Genomic DNA, 20,791 nt, shown 5'->3' on the forward strand with positions numbered 1-20,791 from the left:
ATGAGAGACAAGTCAAGGAGCACAGTTTCGGGTAAGAGCAAGACAAAATGGGGAACAAAAGGCAGACAAATGAGAGAGGAAAAATAAAAGCAGAAGATCATGGCAGAGAGTGCTGGTGGTTGTTGGAGCAGCGGGGCTAGAAGAAGATGGAGGAGGGAGTTACAGAGGGGAGCCAAAGAGCATGTGACAGTGCGACCCATGCCTCCCACTGACAAGCTTTATTACAGTCCCACCTGCCGAGAGACAGCAAAAAGCACTTAGTCTCAGCCAAGTCGCCTGACAGCAGAGGACAGTTCGAAAGGAGGGAAAGAGAGAGGGATCAGAGAGTGGGAAGAAAGGAAGGAGAGAGGCTAGAAGTGGAGACATGAAGGCTGGATGGGAGAAAGGGATGATTAAAGTCATGGGGTTGCAAAAAGGGCTGGAGAGGAAAGGTGATATAAATAAAGGTGACACACAGAGAAAAAACCATGACAAAAGCCCAAATAAAAATTAATTCAATATTGTTATTAGATGACCACCACTGGCAAAAGTACACTTTAATGAAATATTTTCATCTATAGAAAACATCCTCACTTTTTCTTGTACCCACTGTGGATTAATTCCAGCAGTGTACTTCTTTAGTTGAGCTATTACATTGCTCGATTTTCTAATTTTTCTCCCATGTTCTCGATAATGTCGGAGGGCACAGTGGTGCAAAGATGATTACTGTCACCTCGCAACAAGAAACTTTTGGGTTTGACTCCACCGACTGGCTGCGGCTCCTCTGTATCCTCCCCCTGTGCCTGTGTGGTTACTCAGCTTCACCCGAGAGTAAAAAGACATGTTGAGTTAACTGGTGATCCTGGCCATAGGTGCAAATGTGATTGAGAATGGTTGTCTGTCTCTCCGTGTTAGGCTCGGTGACCTGTCTAGAGTGTACTTCCTCCTTTTTTTGCCCTATGACAGCTGGGATAGCCTCTACAAAGCTTGCTGCCAGTTTTTAGCACATCAGGCCTAATCATGCTTGAACACCTGCTTCCTTTCTCAATGTGAGGTCAAAGGTCAGAGCCTGGAAGTCTCTCACTAAGCTGTCTTTTTTCTTCTTTTTTTTCCTGAGCTGTCTTGAACGTTGCCTGATGGCTTCCACGCTGGGCCTCCACCTCACATTAGGTGGTCTCAGTGTGTAAATATAGTATATCTTAATACATCTAAATATATTTTCTCTCAAGTCCAAAAAAGGGAATCACAATGTTGACAAGCAGTACTGGCAACAGGTTTAGTTACTTGAAGTTAAAAAACAACACTTTCAAAAACAACATAAATTTATTAATTTTTTTACTCAATAACATGGGGTTTAAGCTTTTTGGATAAAAACTGGCAATGCATTTCAACATATTGTAATTGATGTAGTTTAAGGTCATTTTAAAGCATTGCAGATCAAGCTTTACAAATCCTTTAAGACCAGCTGTGGTGAGTGGTATAATAGTAGAATATAGCAAGTGCCTGTACAAGAAAAAAGTTAAGCAAGGGACTTTCACCTTGGAGAGAAGGTGTTGAATCCCTTGTGAAGCCAAAAGTTAGCCTATCTGTTGTGAGGCAGTCAGGCAAAGAGACAGGGAGAGAAGAGAGCTGCAGAAGAGGGCATACTGGCAACAAGCTTGTTGCAGGAATAGTTGATGAAGACACTTCTTTATCACTCTTAACTGTGTCATTGTCATTGTGCAGAAAGAATGTCAGATTCCAAACATTGCCTCCCCGATGGTGTTAGGATAGCAAGGTAGGTAGGAATATTGATATATGCAGTATAGAGCTAAATATCCACCCAGAAATAACAATGCAATTTTAGATACTGCCATCATTTAGTGCATCAGCTCACATCTAATAGAGCTCCAGCCTGATGATGTATCTGCTGATGAGCTATGGCCAAGTAATGACATGCTCCGCTGCCTGTGAATCTATAGGTCTCTTCCCTAAGTCTACACTTTCAGGCTCCCAGGCTCTGGTTGGAAAACCACAGTCACTAAATCAAACCCATCCGGAGGGAAGAGGAGAGAAAGTGAGAGAGCGATGGAAAGAAAGAGACGGTGAATATGGGGGGAAAAGGGGGTCAACAGCCCGTTTCTCGGCCTTTCAGGGAAAGGAATGTGTTGGAAGGGATACAAATCAACCAGGAGTGACTGCACAATAAGGTCAGTGTGACCAGAGGAGAATCCCGACACAAATGCTCGACTTGCATATATACACGCACAGGAGCAAACACATTAAACACACAAATGCAAACACAGTGAGTGATTGAGTCGGGGCATAAGCTCATGCCCACCATGCGAGTGGCTAATAACCATGGCATGTTGCCAAACCCACTGTCTCCTCACTAATTCCCCCATGCACGCCAGCACTGGCGCCACACACTGCAGAACAGGGCTCTGTTTCGCAAAAGTTCTATGATCATTACTGAATTACTCAGATACATGAATGAAAAAACATGCAACACACGCCATCCAGTTTGCAAGACCCTGAAGAAAAGATAATGAAACAAACAATGAAAACACTGTGAATTAATATTTGTTTATTGAGACTGCCTGCTCTCACTTAACACACACACATACACACACACACACACATCTCAATGCCCACTCTGATGGGCTGGAAAAAGAGGGCAGAGAAGTGGCACTTTGCCAAGTGTGGTGCTGCCAAGAGACTCAGTATACCCCAGTCTCCAGCGGCATTTTAATCACACACACACACAAACACACACACTTTCCCATCTGCTGTGCTTCATAGAAGCGGTGGCAAGCTTGTCACTGTCATTTGAAGTTGTCCCACCCTCCCATCCCCACAGAGGGGGACAAAAGAGAAGAAGAAAAGAGAGGGAGCCGAGGAGGGGGAGCAAGCAGTGGCATTCCTCCCCATGCTTCCTCTGTCACCCTCCAGTCGTCCTCTATTGAGCGCATTCCTTGCTACCACATCTTCAGCTCACCATCCTCTCCTTCCCCACCCCTCAGCGCCTCAGTCGTGTAACCTCTTTGCTCTCTTATTCCTTGCACTGCTCCTTACATACACATGCCGATCTGTCCACTGGACAAAAGATGGGGGAAAGTGCAGCTGTAATCATCTTCTTACAGCCGGCTTTGTTTAATGTTTGCATGTGTAGCTTACTGTGTTGTGGCATGACTGTTTGAGCAGTCAACCTGCTGTCTTCCCTAACACTCTTAATGTGGAATGTTAACCAGACACAACAAGCTCAGTCTTTCCAAGCAGATGCAAGTGGCCAAAGACTGTTAAGTACCCACCCTCTGTGGCCCAACCAGTACCCACACCCTACCTTCAGGGGTGTTCCATGCTCCCACTGTGGGTAATTGTGATTGTATTGAACTGGCCAAAAGCCAAGTGCACTCAACTGCCAAGTCTGCCAAGTCCAGCTGTGCTGTTGCGATCAAAACACACTCACAGCTCATCTCATGGCAATCAGCATGCGTAATTCCCTTGTCAAAATATACATATGTACACAACAACATGAAGGCATATGTTTCTGAATGGATTTGTTGAGTGTGAAAAGGACAGAAGGCTGCTCTGACACAGTGGAACAGAGCAGAGTAAAGGCTAACAAAGGCAGGAATCAAAGACGCTGTGAGACGGATAAATGCTCCAACAGTTGAGATAAAGAAGAGAATAGCACCACAGATTCCCACTCCATATACCCTTACTATTATATAGGCTATATAAGTCCTGCGTGTCACTCCCTCTATTAGAAATCTGTGCAGTTAGTGTAGCAGGAGGTTTACCTTTGTTCTTCCTCACCACTAACGATGTATTGACTGTGTAGTTGCTCTGAGTGGGTTGTGAAGTATTCATCAAATCAAGGGTCCACAAGCATGAAGCACATCGTGGTCAGCCCAGTTCAAACCCTCTGTTTCCTTCCATATGAGGGTTCACTGCAATGGTTTTGAGCATTTGAAATGAAAAGTGGCTCCTTCTGAAATATTTCTGACATGATGTGACCGAGCAGAGAGTGCAGACTGCAGTGGACAGTAGGAACTGTCTCAGATCATCAGTCTATCGCTATAGCGTCACTACGGTTGCTGCATGGGGACATTTAATGATTTAAACCCTACAGCCTTGTGATCATGACTGCCTGTGTACCTCTTTACTCTATTCTGTGTGAACACGGAAAGCGTGTCTTGTGTCACGTTTCTGGCCCGAGAGAAGGAAATGGGCCGTGTCATGTCAGTGTGAGCTGCAGCGCAACACGCATGATGAAGAGGGCTTAAATAACTCATGAAAACCCCGTTCTCATACCACAGTAGACCACAGGGAGGATCATTCAATGTTACGTGTGTGTCTGTAGATGTGAGGTCCCCCCCACCCCTTGTCATGACTGTTTAGCCAAGTGCCTTTGTGGTGGTGCTACAGTGTCTGTGTGTTTAGTTAGAAGGAGAGCTTTAGATGGTTTCTGTAAACGACAACAGGGCACTCGTGGCTAAACAGAAATAGCCGTGGAAAAAAGAAAGCGAGGCCTGAGCAGGAAAGAGCAAAAGAGAGAGAGAGCTGAAGAAAGCGACAGTGGAAAAGAGGAGGATGAGATAAGAAACGTACAAAACGGTGATGTTTATTAGTGTAAACATTTCCATAAATAAAAGAGAGAAGAAAAAGGGGATTTTGCATTCAGTTAAAAGGCAGTTTGGCTAAACTGATGAGAGGAGACAGCCAGCACTTTCTACATAAACACACTGAGCTCCAAACCCCTCTGTTGTGATGGCCTCCCCCAGGACATATAGTCACAATTTTTTTGTGGCTGTGCCTGCTTCATCATGACATCTTCAACCTCATTTTCCAGCATTACTTTAGCAGTCCCATCCTCTTAACCCTCGGGTCAAGCACCACTTAAATGCACTATAAAGGAGATGTGAACTGATGCAAAGCATATAATTTCAATAACTGATTGAAAAGTGTATTTGATTAATCTATCTAGAAGTAAATTTTCAAGTTAATAACAAAAAGGGTCTTTGTAAAAAAAAAAAAAAGGTGGCTTTGTAGGTTTGCATTGCTGGTGATTTGGAGCAGCTGCTATAAAACAATGCACTCAAAGGATGGTGAAGAGATCAAACGCCTGGGACATTTGCAAAACAAACTGCAGACAAATCATCTTCACGTCCCATAATCTCACTCGGCAGATTGTATCGATAGATATTTGTGATGTGACACGATGGAAAAGAAGCCGTTAATGTATGACGCTTGGTGATACGTATTCTTGGTATACGGATGAGGTGAAATGGGGCTGTAAAGTGTAAAAAAGGCAGAAGTATAAGAGTACATGGTGGGACAAGCACGAAGAGAGGAAGTCAAAAGTAATTTTTGTCACTTTTGAGTGTCAGAACTGCCAAAGATCTCATTTCATTCACTCCGGGGGTCTCACCACTTCCTGTGTTGCTACATAGCAGGGTCACACAGATACCTCACACAGGAAAAAGTAAGCACAGATAAGTTGCTTACCAAGTAAAGAGTATATATTTCGAGGGTGTGGTTCATTCTAGCTGCAGAGTGTTTACTACTGAATGTTCTGAGTGACAGACTCTCGAGTAGTTCTGGCCACAGGAGACACACAGAGACAAGATCAACAAACGCAATATTAAACATATCAGTCAGTCAGATAATACTGCTAATGGCTGGAGAATGGCAAAAGGAAATTCGATTGAACTGCTTTATAGTGCAGTAAGCTCTGTAAAATCACAGTAGTGTTAAGTGAAATGCTTTGAATCACAGATCCCTGGTGCGTAAAAGACAAATAAAAGGCTTCAGTGTTTTAAGCAAAACAGAAAAACAACAAAGAGAAGCAATAGTGATGGAAATAGGGAAGACGGAAGCATAAAACCAGTGGAACAAGTGGGTTTTGCAATACTCACTGGAAAGCTGACGGTCTGCTCTTTCTGCCTCCAAGGTCAGTGGCCGAGGAGGAGTGTAGTCACCTGTAGTTTGTGAGGGCCCCGAACCTGCGTCCACTTCCTTACTGGCTCCTGCTGCAGCCTCAATCACAGTACTACCCTGAAACATAGAAAGACTGTTAGGGTACCGAGGTATAAGAGGAGTTTATTAAGTCTAAATACATTTCCTGGAATAACCATCAACAACAACTCAGTTTAAAGATTCTCCTCCTGTGAAAGTCACAATATGAGAGATGCTGTGGAAATGTTTGCAAAACATACTTGTTCTTACTTTATCAGGGCTAAAGCAGAAATACTGGTATTGTAATAAACTTTAAACAACAACAAGAGATTGATGGTGCAAATATAGCAATTAACTGCAGATCTATTTTGACTGCAAACATTTTTAGCTGCTGTCACAGCACTCAGATTTCTGCTATAAAAAGACAACAACCGAAGGGGGATGCAGCTCTGGGTGAAGAAATGTCCCTTCCCTGAAGTGACAGAGCTACAAAACAGAGAGACAGACAGACAGAATCAAAGAGCGAGACAGAGGGAGACTTTTCCTGACAGACCAAGTCTGTTTGTACGTGCTCTACTCTGCCCCCTTCCACAGCTGAAAGAGGAAAGATGGATGAGACATCAGCAGAGAGACAAGCTGACCATGAAAAGCAGAGGGAGAAGCAGAGGGTGGCTGTCAGCGAGGTGAGAGAGAAGAGTGGGAAAGACTTTAAAAAAAAAAAAAGAAAAGAAAAAAAGACCGTGATGGCTCCCTCCATTGACGAGTAGCAGAGAGACAGGCAGGGGAGGTGCAGCACATCTTAAGACAAAAAGGCACCCTGGGCTTATGAAATATACATAGCTCTCAGCTGGAGACAGAGACACGGAGCGACAGAGCAGAGGAGGGCCCTGAAGACTGACGAGACTCCACTACCCCTCCTAAACACACACTGCTAAAAATAAAATACACAGACACATTCCTAATGACTTCTCATGAGGAGCTGGGGGGAGTAGTTAGAGTCTCTTTTTCCTCCTTTATTTAAGTGTGTGTGCTCGCCTGACTGACTGCATGTATTCACAGACATTTGTTGATGTTTGTGAAACATCAAGGTGCGTCAATGCTTCCTCCTACAGTTACAAGTTGAGTGGGCAAACCCAAAACGGTAAATATGACACAACAAACTGACAAGTGCTTTGGCAGTTGGCCTGTATGTAAATTCGCATACTGGTCAGGGGATTTTTTGTTAGCTCAACCGCTTCTCTCAAATCTGCCCACGGGCCTTCTTTTCAGGCCCAGACAGCTGCCTGTGCCACACTAGCAGTTAAAAACCATTTCAAATACACCTCACTTAACAATACATTCACCCTTTGTTCAAGCCAATGATTCACCTCTCCTACGCACTTTTGGTTATGGATATGCCACTGAGGTATTAGGATTCTCATCCCATTGTATTTTTGTGCACCTGTCTAACCTGCAAGAATGTCACTGGGTATTTTGACTTCTTTGCTGCTTTATTATATCTTATCTTAGCCTCTTCATCAGGCATGTTGGGTATGCTTTAAGGCTCTACACACCTTAAAAGCAAAGTAAGGGGGAGGACAGTGCAGGCAAATAGTCATGTCTGAGCCCGTGGATTAACTCTACTCCAGACAACACACACAACAAACATGCTCACGTGTTTCCTAACCTTTTCTGCCACTCACTCTCTTTCATCAGCCACTTTGGTGTCTTTTTTTCTTGTTTAAAAGGCACAAGTAAATGGCTTATTTATGAACTCCCTAAAGTGGATGTAAAACTATAAAAAAAGAAAGGAGAAGGGCACGGAGAAGCAGCTAGCAGGGCATGAACTTTTATATCTAGTCAAGGACATTAGCCTACATAATTTAATTACTCAGATATTGTTTCTTTTCTCATCCGCTAAACTGGATGGCAGGAAGCAGCACTTAAAAATCCAACCCTCAAAGAAAAAGCCAAGATAACAGGACTCATTGATGCTAATTTAGATGTTGGCATCAAAGGCTTAAAATGGCTCAGTTAGACCCAAAATATTGGGAAGCTATATATTTTCACAATGTCTTGGTGACACAACATAACCCTGTGACAGCAGCAGAAGTGCTTTCATACACAGCTATAAGCTAAGCAAAGTGTTACCTTCTCAATGACTAGCAAATAATGTAGCGATTCATGATTTGTTCTTAATCCGTTTAATGTGTTGGCATGCTGATATTTGTTAATACATATTAACTGCAAAGTGCAGCTAGGGCTAAGGAATTCTCTGTGACGCATGTCTTTGTTTGTTCCCAAGGTGTCACACAAATTGAAATGATGGGAAATTTAAGAGGAAGACAATTGATTGCACATCCAACCCAACCCAAGCAAAAGCTTAATTTATTTTTACAAAAACTACAAGTAACTACCTCTTAGTGCCTCGCCAACTCCATCAATCACTAAAACAGTAAATCTGAATCACACATTTATGCTGCATTGCCAAAAATAAGAAAGAAAAATGTGCCCGCATAAATAAAACTGATCTAAAGCTATATAACCACTCTTTCATTTGAAGAGCTGTGCCTGAGTGTGCATGCACACTTATGTTGACATATGCTTTCTGAATAGACCAGAAATAGACCAAGGCCATTTAAGATGCAAAGCAGGAGTCAGGAGGTGAAATGAGAAAGATCTACAGAGGTAGTACTAATTGAGGTTAATTCCAGAGTTCAGCATTATCTCTCTAATCGGTAAGGAGGGTGTTAGTAATGGATGATGTCACAGGACATGGAGAGAGCCTGCCAGCACAAATCACTTGCAGTGTGAAGTATAGTACGCCCTCCAAGGATCACAAGACATTAGTAGCTGAGAGCAGATCTTGATAGGCAGCTAAAGATAAACAGTCCAGAGGGTACGCAGGCTTACATGTAGAAAAGTGTGCATGCTTGTGTGCCTCTATTACTGTCTTAGAGAAAAAGGCTTTTCAGTCAAGAGAGCCACAACCTCTGCAGTTATCTGCCTGTCTTAACCTACATATCACCTGTCAGCTTCTAAACAGCGTTCACAACCTCTTGCACGCATCCACTCACCTTGTTCTAGAGTCTGTATCACTTCTTCTAAGTGAGACGCAGGGAGTGATGAGGCAACACATGTGCAGATCACTCAAAAAGACATTTAGCCTTTGATAATTACTCTCTGTCTCTCTCATCCACACTCACTGTGGGCTAACTCAGGCCTCTTCGGCGAGAAGCACTTTAGTCACGTCCGCACCATCAATACTTAAACCCTGCACAACATCTGCAGTTCAGCACCTTCCAGATTCATTAAGGAGGAGGACTGGGGGGGGGGGGGGGGAGACCAAAAGGATACGTCAATAAGCAAAGCTGGTGTGCGCACATTTGTGTGTGTGTGTCACCAGGGTGCAGGGCCATCCTTAAGCACTGCTGACAGTCTAGACAGGAAATACACTTGAGGATGTCAATAAGTTAGTCAGCGGGAATGACGAGAGATCAATACTAACACAGGATGATGTCAGTGGCTGCAGATGAGATCACCTGAAGCATCAGGTATGAGGATCGACATTAGATGTGGCTTGATATAAAATTAATGGTATTATCACATAGTGTGGGTAAGAGAGAAAGTGGGTGAACATCATTTTTTCTTTTAATTACTCATGACATGCTAATCTACAAATACATGAAGATATAACTGATACTGAATCCAGACTTTTGAAAGACTTTCAAGTAACTGAAGAAGCTTCTCGGATGAAACTCAAAGAAGTCCTGTCGCTTTTCTTTCCAAGCTCTTTAGACTAAAAACACAATTCCACTTATTGTCTTTATTACCCTGGCATCACCGGTTAAATCACAATTGTGTTGAATCGTTAAACTTTCTAGAGCAAAGGAAATATTTCATATGAAAATGCCACGGATTAAAACTTCAACATTTTTGGGAATCAACACCTTTAAGTTGCATAAAGCGATTCTCCCTTGAGATCTGTGAAAACGATGAGATGATGCTGATTTCACCCACGGGACATGACTGCTTTATATCACATTGCCTTTCTTGCCGTGGCTTTTGGCGTGAGTGTCTGCGTGTGTGCGCACGCCGCTCGATGTGTGTTTGCGTGTGTTCTCAGCTCTACTGACATTTCCTCAAACGTGGTTGACATTTCCAGGGGATTTGAAGACTTGATCCCTTCTGTGTTTGAAGAGCTGTGTGCTGCCCTCCTCACAGCACCGAAGGAAACGCTGCAGCAGAGCCAGCAGCATGCCCTGCCTTCAGGGCTTTAGTCTACAGCATTTGGAGCGGCCCGTCCTCATTCACCCGTAGTGTGATCAGGAGAAGACCTGCACTATACATTGCCTGCCTTTTAGAGACGACTGGTTCACTGCTTGGTCTTTTCCTTAGTCTTGCTGTTTTCCCCTGAGGTGTGGAGTGTTTCTGCTTTTCTCAACTGAGGCAGAAAAGCTATAAGCAAAAGATATGAGAGAAGAAAGTAGATAGAGATAGTGTGGGAGGGAGTGAGAGGGAGAGAAAACAAGAATGTGTGATGGAGAGAGGGAGAGATCCGTTTCTCCTGCTACAGGCTGGTTAGTGGAGCGAACTGACACAGACTGACATCTCTCTTCCACGGAGACTGAGTTAAAAAGAGCTTGGCTACTCTTTGTCCATTACTCTCTCTCACTCTCTCTCTTTCTCCAGCTTTCCCACTTCTTACTCTTTCAGATGTCCAACCCTCTCTCTCTTTCTCCTTCTCTCTCTGACCACCCCGAGGCTCCCGTGTCTTGCTTTTTCTGCCTGGATGGACTGTGCAGCAGTCCTGTCCTAGCCTGGGGCTCAAATTACACCCTACCGCCCTGTGTTAGCCTCACATGCGCGCGTGCACGTGCACACACACACACACACACGTATGTACACAAGCAAAATGCACAGAAGCCCATACGGTAGCCGCGAGGAGGCCCAGGGCCCAAACACAGGTCAGGGCTGGGTCAGTTAAAGGCAGATGGACAGCAAACCCAAATGAATCAAGCCTCACACCAAGTAAAATAAATTCATATTTGATAGTGTGTGTAAGTGTATTTAAACACTAATAAAAACATTGATCTTGTGGCATAATAAAAAAATATGCCTGATATTCAAATAACCGTGAAATGAGAAGACTCTATGTCAAGACCACGTCTTGCATGGTCAGTTCAAAGTCATCCTGTCATTACCACAAACCTGAAAACTGATGTTAGGTATGATCTTGGTCTCCTGTCCTCAGCAAACACCTTAAGCACCAGACTAAATCAGCATTATGTCTTTAACCAAACTACATCTTTATGGCGCACAAATAAAGTAAAAGTAACTCCCCAGGACCATAAGATCCTGTAGGTCAGATGATTTGTGTGTGTGTGCTGATCTGACCTCACTATCTCCCTGCCCTTCAAATGTCAGTGATGTCATGGTTGTAAAAGATGTGTTTCCTGATGGAGAGCGGAAGGGAAGCATTCAGTTGCTTCCTGGGTCTATTTGTCCCTAGGAGCAGGATGCAGGGGTACAAGTGACTCAATAACAATGTGTCACTTTATTGACCCCCATGTAGGATACACAGTATCACCCCCTTCAAGGCAAGTCATACTACACTGCTGAGCAGGAGCAGGGGAGCATTCAGATTTAGTGCTTATAGTACTGCATATATGGTACAGACAAAAGCATGTATAGTTTATTTTACTCCCTCCTGTTGCCCTTCATAGTTTATCTCCAAAATTCAAAGTCAAAGTTACAGTATTGCACTTCTATTTCAGTTATTTGAACTGAGGCTTAGAAAGGTTAAACCTGCAGTTAGGTCTCAAGCTGTGGGTTGAAAACAAACTAGATGGGTGTCAATAAATCAAGAGAAATGCTGCTTTACGGCAATGCAGTGTGTCCTTGAGTTAATGTATCAAATGCTACATGAATGCAATCCATTTTTCTTCAGCCTCAGTCACAATGCTCTAACAACAAAATATCATTCATATGCCAACACGCAAGCATGCACACACCCAGCTGGGCATAATGCAGGACTGCATCCTTCTCTCAAATCTGTTGGGATCTCTAGAAGGAAGAGGGTAAGTGCTATTGATTGGCTTCTTCCTACTTCAGTTGGCTGTCGGACTGAAAACAAGCTTGACCATTTGACAGTATACTTATTTTTTTTAAAGTGTAGCTTAACTACATACACACTTAATGCACATGGAACTCATATTTCCATTCATCTAGTACAGAATCAGAATCAGGTCCCTTGTGTTTACATGAAAACAAAGTACTTAAAATTATGTTAAAATCTATTTTTAAGTGAAAGTGTGACAGAAAAAAAGCAGTTTGTAATCATTATATGAATAAATTTAATTAAGAAACCAGGCAATGGGCTCATGATCATTATCTACATACGTTTTGGATCAGGCTGTTCTTTAAAATCACATCATGAAACGCATCTATACTGCAGTTGCCTGTTCTGCTTGTATACAGGTACCAAGAGAAGCCAACATGAAGACAGACACTTGGGTCAATATAAAACACTCCTCTGGGCAGCACTGTGACATTATGAATAGAAACCTTTGGTGTTCGATGGTATTTTGATATGAAGCAAAACAAAGCTGCAAGGATACAAATCAGACAGAGATAAAGTCTATAAAAAGACACTGATGGTGACAGATAGGCTGCTCACTGTGGCTTAAAAAAATCAAAGGGAGGGTTGGAAGCAGTGGTAAAGGGGTATGCACATATGTGGGTGGACTAATGACACTACTTTAAAAAACAAAACAAAAACAGCCTACGTAAAGAAATGATCTACAAGTTATCATTGCACACCTCATTGAGAGAGCAAGAAATTAACTGGTCTCTAAAACTAGCTTCCTAAAATAAACGAACTCTTTAGTTACATGTGCACAAATGCCTCAAATAAGATGTAAATAAAGCAAAAACCTTGTGAAAGCGAACAATCATCTCCACAACTGACTCAGCTGGTCAAATGATATACTGTGCAACACTGGAAAATTTAAGTATAACAGTTATATTAAATTACATTTAAGGTGCAATTATGACTCAGAGAAACAGTCAGCACATTCAGTAGTGTTGTAAAATCAGTTTCACTCTGTTTTCAGTCAAGTGAAGTATGCACAAGTTGTAAAAAAAAAAAAAAGAAAAGAAGGAAAAAGAAAAGAACAAAACACAGTGATTCGATTTATCTACCCGTGATTTATCCCATCATATCTAAGGTTCAATATTAACCATGTTAGCATTTAAATGTCTTTTTTTATGTGCAGTCTTTATTGCACCATTTACTGGGAAATGTGAATGGCTGGTGTCAGCCAAAAAAAAAAAAACACCCACTGCTGTGCTCATATATCTGTTGTCAGGCGCCAAGAAAATATATACAGTAGGTAATATATACAGCAGAGCACAGCAAAACAACTCTATTCTCCAGAGAGAGAAGAAAGTAGGGAGACAGCGAGAACAAGATAGAGAGAGATATACTGATAGAAGGAGAGAGAGAGAGAGAGAGAAACACAAAGGGCTGTTTTCTGCTGGGTGGGTAAAGTGTGTCCAGGGGGCAGCTGAGTGAGCACACACACAACACAAAGTCTGTCATTAGTTCCAGCTTTCTGCAGACACAACAAACCGTGTGTGTGTGTGTGCATATGACAGAGAGAAAGAGAGAAGGAAAGAGAGAGTGACAATGCATCCATGTGCGCCGCTGGGTATGTGTAAAGGTTTTGTGCATGTGTGTGGAGTTTTAGACATTGACAAAAGCCTGTGTTGTTGAGCTTGTCCTCTCTGATGTACTGCTCCTTCAGGATCACAGGCCTGTGCAGTCAATACTCGCTCTGCGTGGCTGTGCGGATGTGTGCGCGTTAGATTAGTCACAATCCTCCTTTCTCCTCTTTTCATCTTCTCCTCCCCTCTTCTCTCTCCATCCTCCTCTCAGTGTCTTCCTCTGACACTGCCACACACACTGCCTCCTATCTACCAGCTGCCACTATGCAGCCATTCGTCAGAGCTACGATTAGCGAGCGGAGGAATGTCATGTAGCTGCAGCCGACTTCTCACCCCGACCCTGACCTTTCACCTCTGGGTGACCCCTGACGACCCGGAGCAGGAGCAGCTGCTTTTACTCTGTGATGACATGCTCCATTAGGCCTGACACCTGCTGCTACACGTATCAAATCACTGTGACACACACACACAGTCTTGCACACACACACACACATAGAAACACACACACACAGAAATACATACAATTTGTACACACAAAGATGCAAAAAAATGGGTGGTAGGAGCAAGATTCACAACAGTTACTTATGCACAGGCATACACAAACACAATGGCCTTTGCACATGCTAATGTAGAAAGGCGGCCCTCTTATGGGATTACACAGTCATTACAGAGAGGGGGTCATGAGGGGCACCTGTAGCTGAGCGGCTCCACAGTCTATTAGGATCCAGTGTGTGTGAAAAACAGAGAGAGAATAAAAGAGACCAAATATGTAGTATATAAATTGAGGTATAAGCAGGACTAGAGTAGTGTTATACAGCCAACACTAGCACCATTCAGTGGGCACTGTGCATATGTTCAGTGTGCAATAAGACCTTCTTTGTATGAGTGAGTGTTTCTGTGTGTGTGTGTGTGTGTGTGTGTACGCGCCCATGTCTGTGTGTGGGCCCCAGGCCGACTCTGACAGCTCAGTGGTAGCCATCTGCTGGCAGTCACACCAGGAGAAAGCAACCGCAGCCAAACAATGGAGAGCAATGACAGGCCAGGATTTGTGGGTAGTTTTCTATATGTGTGTGTGCATGCATGCGTGTGTCGTGGGGGGTTCTGTGTGTATTTTAGTGTGGTGTGCGCGCTTTCCCTTCAAAGATCCAAATGAGCCCCTCTCTATGAGCATGTGCAGAGGGGCGTGGCTGTTGTTGATAGGCTGTCTCTGTTACCAGGCGATAGATTAACGAGCCCAAATGGCCATCTGAGGAGGATAGATAGCATGGGCGAGTGTGGGCTCACTTCATCTGCCTAGTCTATGTTTATATGTCCGGCCAACCCTTTTCTCTTTAATCTCCTTTATCACTCCATATCCTTCTCTGTGTAAGATTGAAGTTCATACATAAAAAACCCACAAAAAATAAAATGTTAGGTGGATGTGCACGTACTGCACTTTGGTGCACACATGCACAATTTACTCGCACATAACATCAAAGACTTTCTTTGTATATCCATCCAAAAAAAAAAAAAAAACTGTTTGTCTCTCTCGCTCCATCTGCAGGTAGAGTGTCATCATGAATGTAGACAGATGGTTTGGTGTTGGAAGGAAGCTGGCTCCCTGGATTTGACACAGCAGTCTGAGAGCAAGCAGCATCCAGCTGGGTAGAGGCCTACACTGCCTTCTATAAAGAGCTTGCCAGGTGGCCAAGAAACAGGCTGCTGGGCTCCTGCAGCCACTACACGCATTACCCTGTAGTCACTATTCTGCTATTATATCACCAAACATGACACAGAGCTGTTTTTGACACAGACCAACAAATAAGTCAAGACCACAAGTCAGAAGCAGATAAACTGAAAAGCAAAACGCCAACATGGAGGGGAGAAATGGCTGATTATGAAAAGAATCCTTCTCCCTGCACTCCATTTGACCAAGTGCACTGTCTGTGTTGTGTGTGTTGCTTTGGCCATCCATGCCGTTGGATGGCAGCACTTCAAAGGCAGCCATCAGCAAGTTCCTTCTCTTCCACCTCCCGCTGTTGCTAGTTTGTGTGTATGTTTGTCAATGTGTGCATGTGGAGCAGTGCCTCCTGTAGCTGGGGGCTACTGGTGATCACCACTACCGCAGCGAGGCTGGCATTGCATGCCCGCTGGCACACTAACAGGGCACACCTATTTACACAAACCCAGACTGAATGGCAGGCATTGTCTGGGTGAGAATGCAACACTTAAGCTTCTGATTAAGGCAGAACAAAACCCTGAGGGGCAAGAGTGGTGAATGCAGGGAGGGAGAGAGCCAGAGAGGGAGAGGGAACGAGATGAAGGGAGGCAGGAAAGCGAGGCTCTATAAAGGGGGATCTCATCTACTGTAGCTGTGGGAAGGTGAGATAGGAGGGGGAATTTGAGAGAGGAAATGAAAAGAAGGAGGCGAAAAAGGCGAGAGGGCAAGAATTGGCAGCCATGTAAGGGACTCAGAAAGGCAGGCATGGGAAGTGAGAAGAAGAGGAGGTAGGTGAGGATGAAAAGCAGTGGTAGGAAGGGAACCAAGAGGGAGGCAGGGAGGAAAAGGGGTGGTGGGGGGATGAGCAGGGAGGCAGGCTTAGGAAGAGATAAAAAGACAACACAGAAGGAGCCAAGCAGTGAGGCAAAGAGGGAGAAGACAGAAGGAGCTGCTGTCGAGGTATCCTCACTGATAAGGATGAAGTGATGTTGCCCTATAATAGCAATGAAAATAGACAGATAGCGCCCTCCAATGGTGCTCGTGCTCTAGTAATGCACTCTAAATCCTGCCCCCTCTTGTTCAGGGACTGTACTGCAAATAAACAAGAGTAGCCAATTCCAAATCAATTAAAGTGGTAACACAGTCATTTAAGCTGCTTTCTAGCTGGTTCTCAAACTTGAATTTGACACCAAGGATGGATGATTTAACAAAAAAGATGTAATATTCACAGAAAGCATGTAAAGCTTCTTCATTCAAAACAGTTCAGACACACATGAAATTCTCTGTTTATGCATGTGTGTGTGTGTGTGTGTGTGTGTGTGTGTGTGTGTGTGTGTGTGTGTGTGTGTGTGTGTGTGTGTGTGTGTACAATTAGCAGCCCCTTGGCAACGTATGGGCAAAAACAGAATGCGTACGACAAGGGGTGAGCTACTCCCTGAATGTGTGTGTATCCTAGCAACAAGACAGACGTAGTAGCAGAGCAGTGAGCATCTGGCAGCATGGGACACAGAGGCCATTTAACATGATGTGCGCGTGCGTGTATGTGTGTGCGTGTGTGTGCGTTTTACATTTAACAGCTGTTAAGAGATTTAGGTATGGCTGTTTGTGGACATGCTTAAACACTCACCACCACTGTGTCAGTTCGTCAACTGAAATATTCTAAGAAAATAAACTCACATGATGGCAGTTCTTGTCCATTAAAGTAAGCATCAAACATGCAATTGTGTATCTATTTATGTACTGTAATTAGACAACTTTAGAACCCATTGATTAGTTAGCCTGTGAGCATAACAGGCAATATTTTGGGGCTTCCTGTGTCGCCATCAATTAATTGCTGTACTGTCTACCAGTCACTGTTTTAGGAATGTAGTTTAAAAAAAAAGAAAGATATTATATTTTGTCAAATGAACTCCCTCCCCTCTACATCATGCTTACTTGTATGGAATCAACACCTGGTCAAACCACAAAAGCTTGATGGATAAATTATCTCATCCCTTGTCTAAACATTTTCCATATGTAGAATATATGCAGTGATTATTCTACAGACAACAGGAAATGGAAAACCCAGACTCTCTGCAGAAGTGAAATGGCCATGAAAATGTAATCTATTCTCTATGATGATTGATTAAATCCAATTTTGTAAGTATTTACCAAACAGAATGAAAGATATTTCACAAACTACGGTCTGTCTGTGGCAGCTGTTGTCCATGTGGATGTTTACAAAAAAAAAAAAAAAGGAAAAATGCATGTCCATGAACATACATCACTAGATTAAATTTCATGACCTTTGCAAAATTCCACAAGACTGTGTTGAAAAAGCAAATAAGCTATAAATAAACCAAAATAAACTGCCGTCTCCGCTCAAGGCTAACATTCCCATGGCCAAAATGTGGAAAAAATATTTTCAAAAATTGAAACTTACATTCTTCTTTAGAATATACAATATGAAGGATCCTTGTTTACCCCCAAACTGCCTTTCCTACTGCCTGAAACATCAAAATCTGTTTACTGGTCTCAGAAGTAATACTTTGAAACACGTGATCTATCCAGACTTCTATAGGTCATCTATGCCTGAAGGTGCTGTGTCAAGGATACATGAGTCTCTACTAGCATGAGACAGAAATCTTAGAGCAAAACAAATCTGTCAGTAAAGACAGACGTACTTTCAGTTGTGAGTCTGGTGCTGTTAAAACAATGCACTACTAAAATCAGTAGAGTACTCTTTGGGTGTTTTTGTAGTGTTATTTATACTTTTCAACATAGTTTCCAATTAGAACATTCAGTATCTGAGCAAAACATGCTCATGGTTTGTTCATCTGTCTTTTTATATATCACATATAAAAAGAGCAGCTTCAAAGGTTTTATTTTATCTCACAGTCTTTTCACAGGGACATTTGTCCCTGTGCAGCCGATTATACAAGCATACACGCACTATCTGTAGTGCCAGCAGTCCTCAGGACCAGATGTGCACCAGCAACTGTGGAAGCTCTCCATGGTAAGGTGGTTTCCAAACCTCAGGCCAGTTGGAGGGCTCTGGCCTGGGCAGAACTCTGTCTCCTCGGGCCTTACTGACTGCCAGCTTCTGCTCCACCGAGGAACGTCACCTAACAGCTAATCACCAAGTCTAAACCGCTTCTGCAATGCAGAGCCAAACCACAATAAGGAGATAACACATTTCACTAACACTACTGCAATCATGTGGCCTCATACCATATGTCCCCATGTTCTCTGTCTTTCAATACTCAGCAGTGGGGTGAAAGAGTCAGCAGAGATTATTTACACACACCATTACATCGCCTCAAATTTGAACATTAATCTGAATGATGACACACATTTCCTTGCTACACAAACAGGCGTAAGGGATCCCGATCAGAAGAGAGTTTTATATAATATACGTCATATATACAAGTCATAATTAACATTTAAGATATCTAAACAGACTGTTGTATGTTTGTAATAAAGCAATGATGGCAGGGGCAGATGGTGACGAAAGAAAATCATCAAAAAAAATTGTAGTGTTTTCTTTCTATTTGACTCTGTGCGGTACACTGCTGCTAACCCAATTACAATATTCTAACCCCCCCCCCCTTTCTCTGTTTTTCTCTGCAGGCGGTCTCGGGAAGTGTGATGTCTTTTAAAATGGCGCCTGCTTCATGTGTTTTATGTTTCCTCATAAAAAAAAAAAAGCTTCCTTTAAACCCTTTGCTCACCAGTGTTCTCACTATGATAGGATGTCAAGTAAGCAATAGTGGGAATCACGACACAGAGCTAGGAAGAAAGAAAGACTGATTTCAGGAGGTTTGCCTTGCCCCATTTTTATATGTCTTTGATTTTCTTTAAATAATTCCAGTAATGATTTCCATATCCTGAAGGATTTAATTTAAACTGTGAGGTTGAAAAAGTTTGATGAAAAGCATAAAAAAATATAGCCTGGCAATTCTTTTGTGCATTTTTTTCCTTTCCTATTATGTTATTTATCATACGACCCATTGGACGGAGTACAACTCTTAGATACAGAACCACTGCTTTAGAATTAAGATGCCCTATTATAACAGCACACAATCCTGGTCATTACTGACAGTGCCCTGGGTGTTGTTTTTTGTCATGCCTATCCCAATTTTTGTAAGCTGGCCAAGGCATGAGTCTGCCAGGTCAGTCTCTATAGGTATCTTTATAATGAATCGATGCTGGAGCAAAGGATTCCCACAATACCCTCCTAGCTGAGGAAGATTGCTGCAAGAATTGGAAAAGATGAGACATCCTGCAGAAAAGTTTAGGGGGGGAAAAACTGCTTCTGTGTCTGCATTTAAATTATGTAATTCCTTTATATTACATCCTTCTGTTGGTATTCCAGGGCTGAAGCAGTGCATTTTCTTCAGCGGGGACATTTATGAGAACCTTGAAGCAAGTTAAGAGCACCAAGTCAAGGTTATAGAGTTGTGTTTACTTCACTATTTGAGCAATGACCAATATGACTAGGGATGGGTAACGTTTAGGTTTTATCCGATACCAGTACCAAACCGGTACTTTTGAAACTGTGCCGGTGCTTAAACGGTGCTCGAACCGGTGCTTAAAGAATGGAGAACACAAAATTGGTCCAAAAACCTCTCATGTTCAGCTGTTTTTTTGTAAAAAGATAACAATGTTAGCCTTTTCTGCAGCCATAGGGGATTTATGGTATCACTTTGGCTGGAAGCAGTGCTTAATTAATGGAAAAAACACAAACTTTGTCCAAAAACCTCTCATGTTTAGCTGTTTCCCTCTTTTTCTTTGGTCATTTTAGCCTTTTTGCCCAGGGTGAAGGGAGTATCTGCCATCAAACAAGAAGACAGCTGCATGTAACTACAACGGTGTTTGCTAGTTCACCTTACGTGCATTAATTTAATAACGTGGTTAGCTTACACACGAATGTCAGAACCCAACCCTAAATATGACAAGCAGTCTCACCTTACTTTGGGAGTTTTGAGAAAATACTTGCCCCTGTGATAAGTTTTGAGAGTTTAAAATCCTATCCTAAATCGCAATGAGATTCAATGAGCTCTTAGTCAAGGTGAACATTATGGATTGTATTACGAGTAACATAATTCTGAATGTCTGATACCTGTGGCAAAATGGCACACCAGCAAAGAGGTTTTCAGACTCAATGATACACTGAGGTGCTTAATGGTTATGCTTAGGGTTCAATCACACAGCACTGGAAGCTGGTGAGAAACCGTCTGGCAACCACTGGGTATATGGAAAACAAACAAATAAATAAATAAAATAAAAAGCACATGTTCCCCAACTGGTTGAGAGGCATTGCTGGATGTTCCTGGAGGTCACTGTGAAATCAGCTGCTAAAGCCCCATTACCACATGTTGTGTTTGCCAGCAGTTTGCTGACTTAACTGCAACTACTCCTAAACTACTCACAAAGCAGTAGTGAATCTGCAAAAAGTGCAACACCAACTGGAAATGGAGACCATTT

At 42.8% G+C, this 20,791-nt stretch overlaps 1 protein-coding gene across 1 annotated transcript in view; it reads right to left on the reverse strand.

Moving 5' to 3' along the window:
- The window catches only part of gse1b (Gse1 coiled-coil protein b), a 166,099-nt gene that overhangs the window by 110,362 nt on the left and 34,946 nt on the right, over window positions 1–20,791 (reverse strand). Inside the window, exon 2 of the mRNA XM_026169755.1 lies at window positions 5,880–6,018. Within this exon, the coding sequence (XP_026025540.1) occupies window positions 5,880–6,018 (139 nt within the window). The remainder of the gene's footprint in view (window positions 1–5,879; window positions 6,019–20,791) is intronic.

Source organism: Astatotilapia calliptera, chromosome 1 (genome assembly GCF_900246225.1).
Source record: "Astatotilapia calliptera chromosome 1, fAstCal1.2, whole genome shotgun sequence".
Lineage (NCBI taxonomy): Eukaryota > Metazoa > Chordata > Actinopteri > Cichliformes > Cichlidae > Astatotilapia > Astatotilapia calliptera.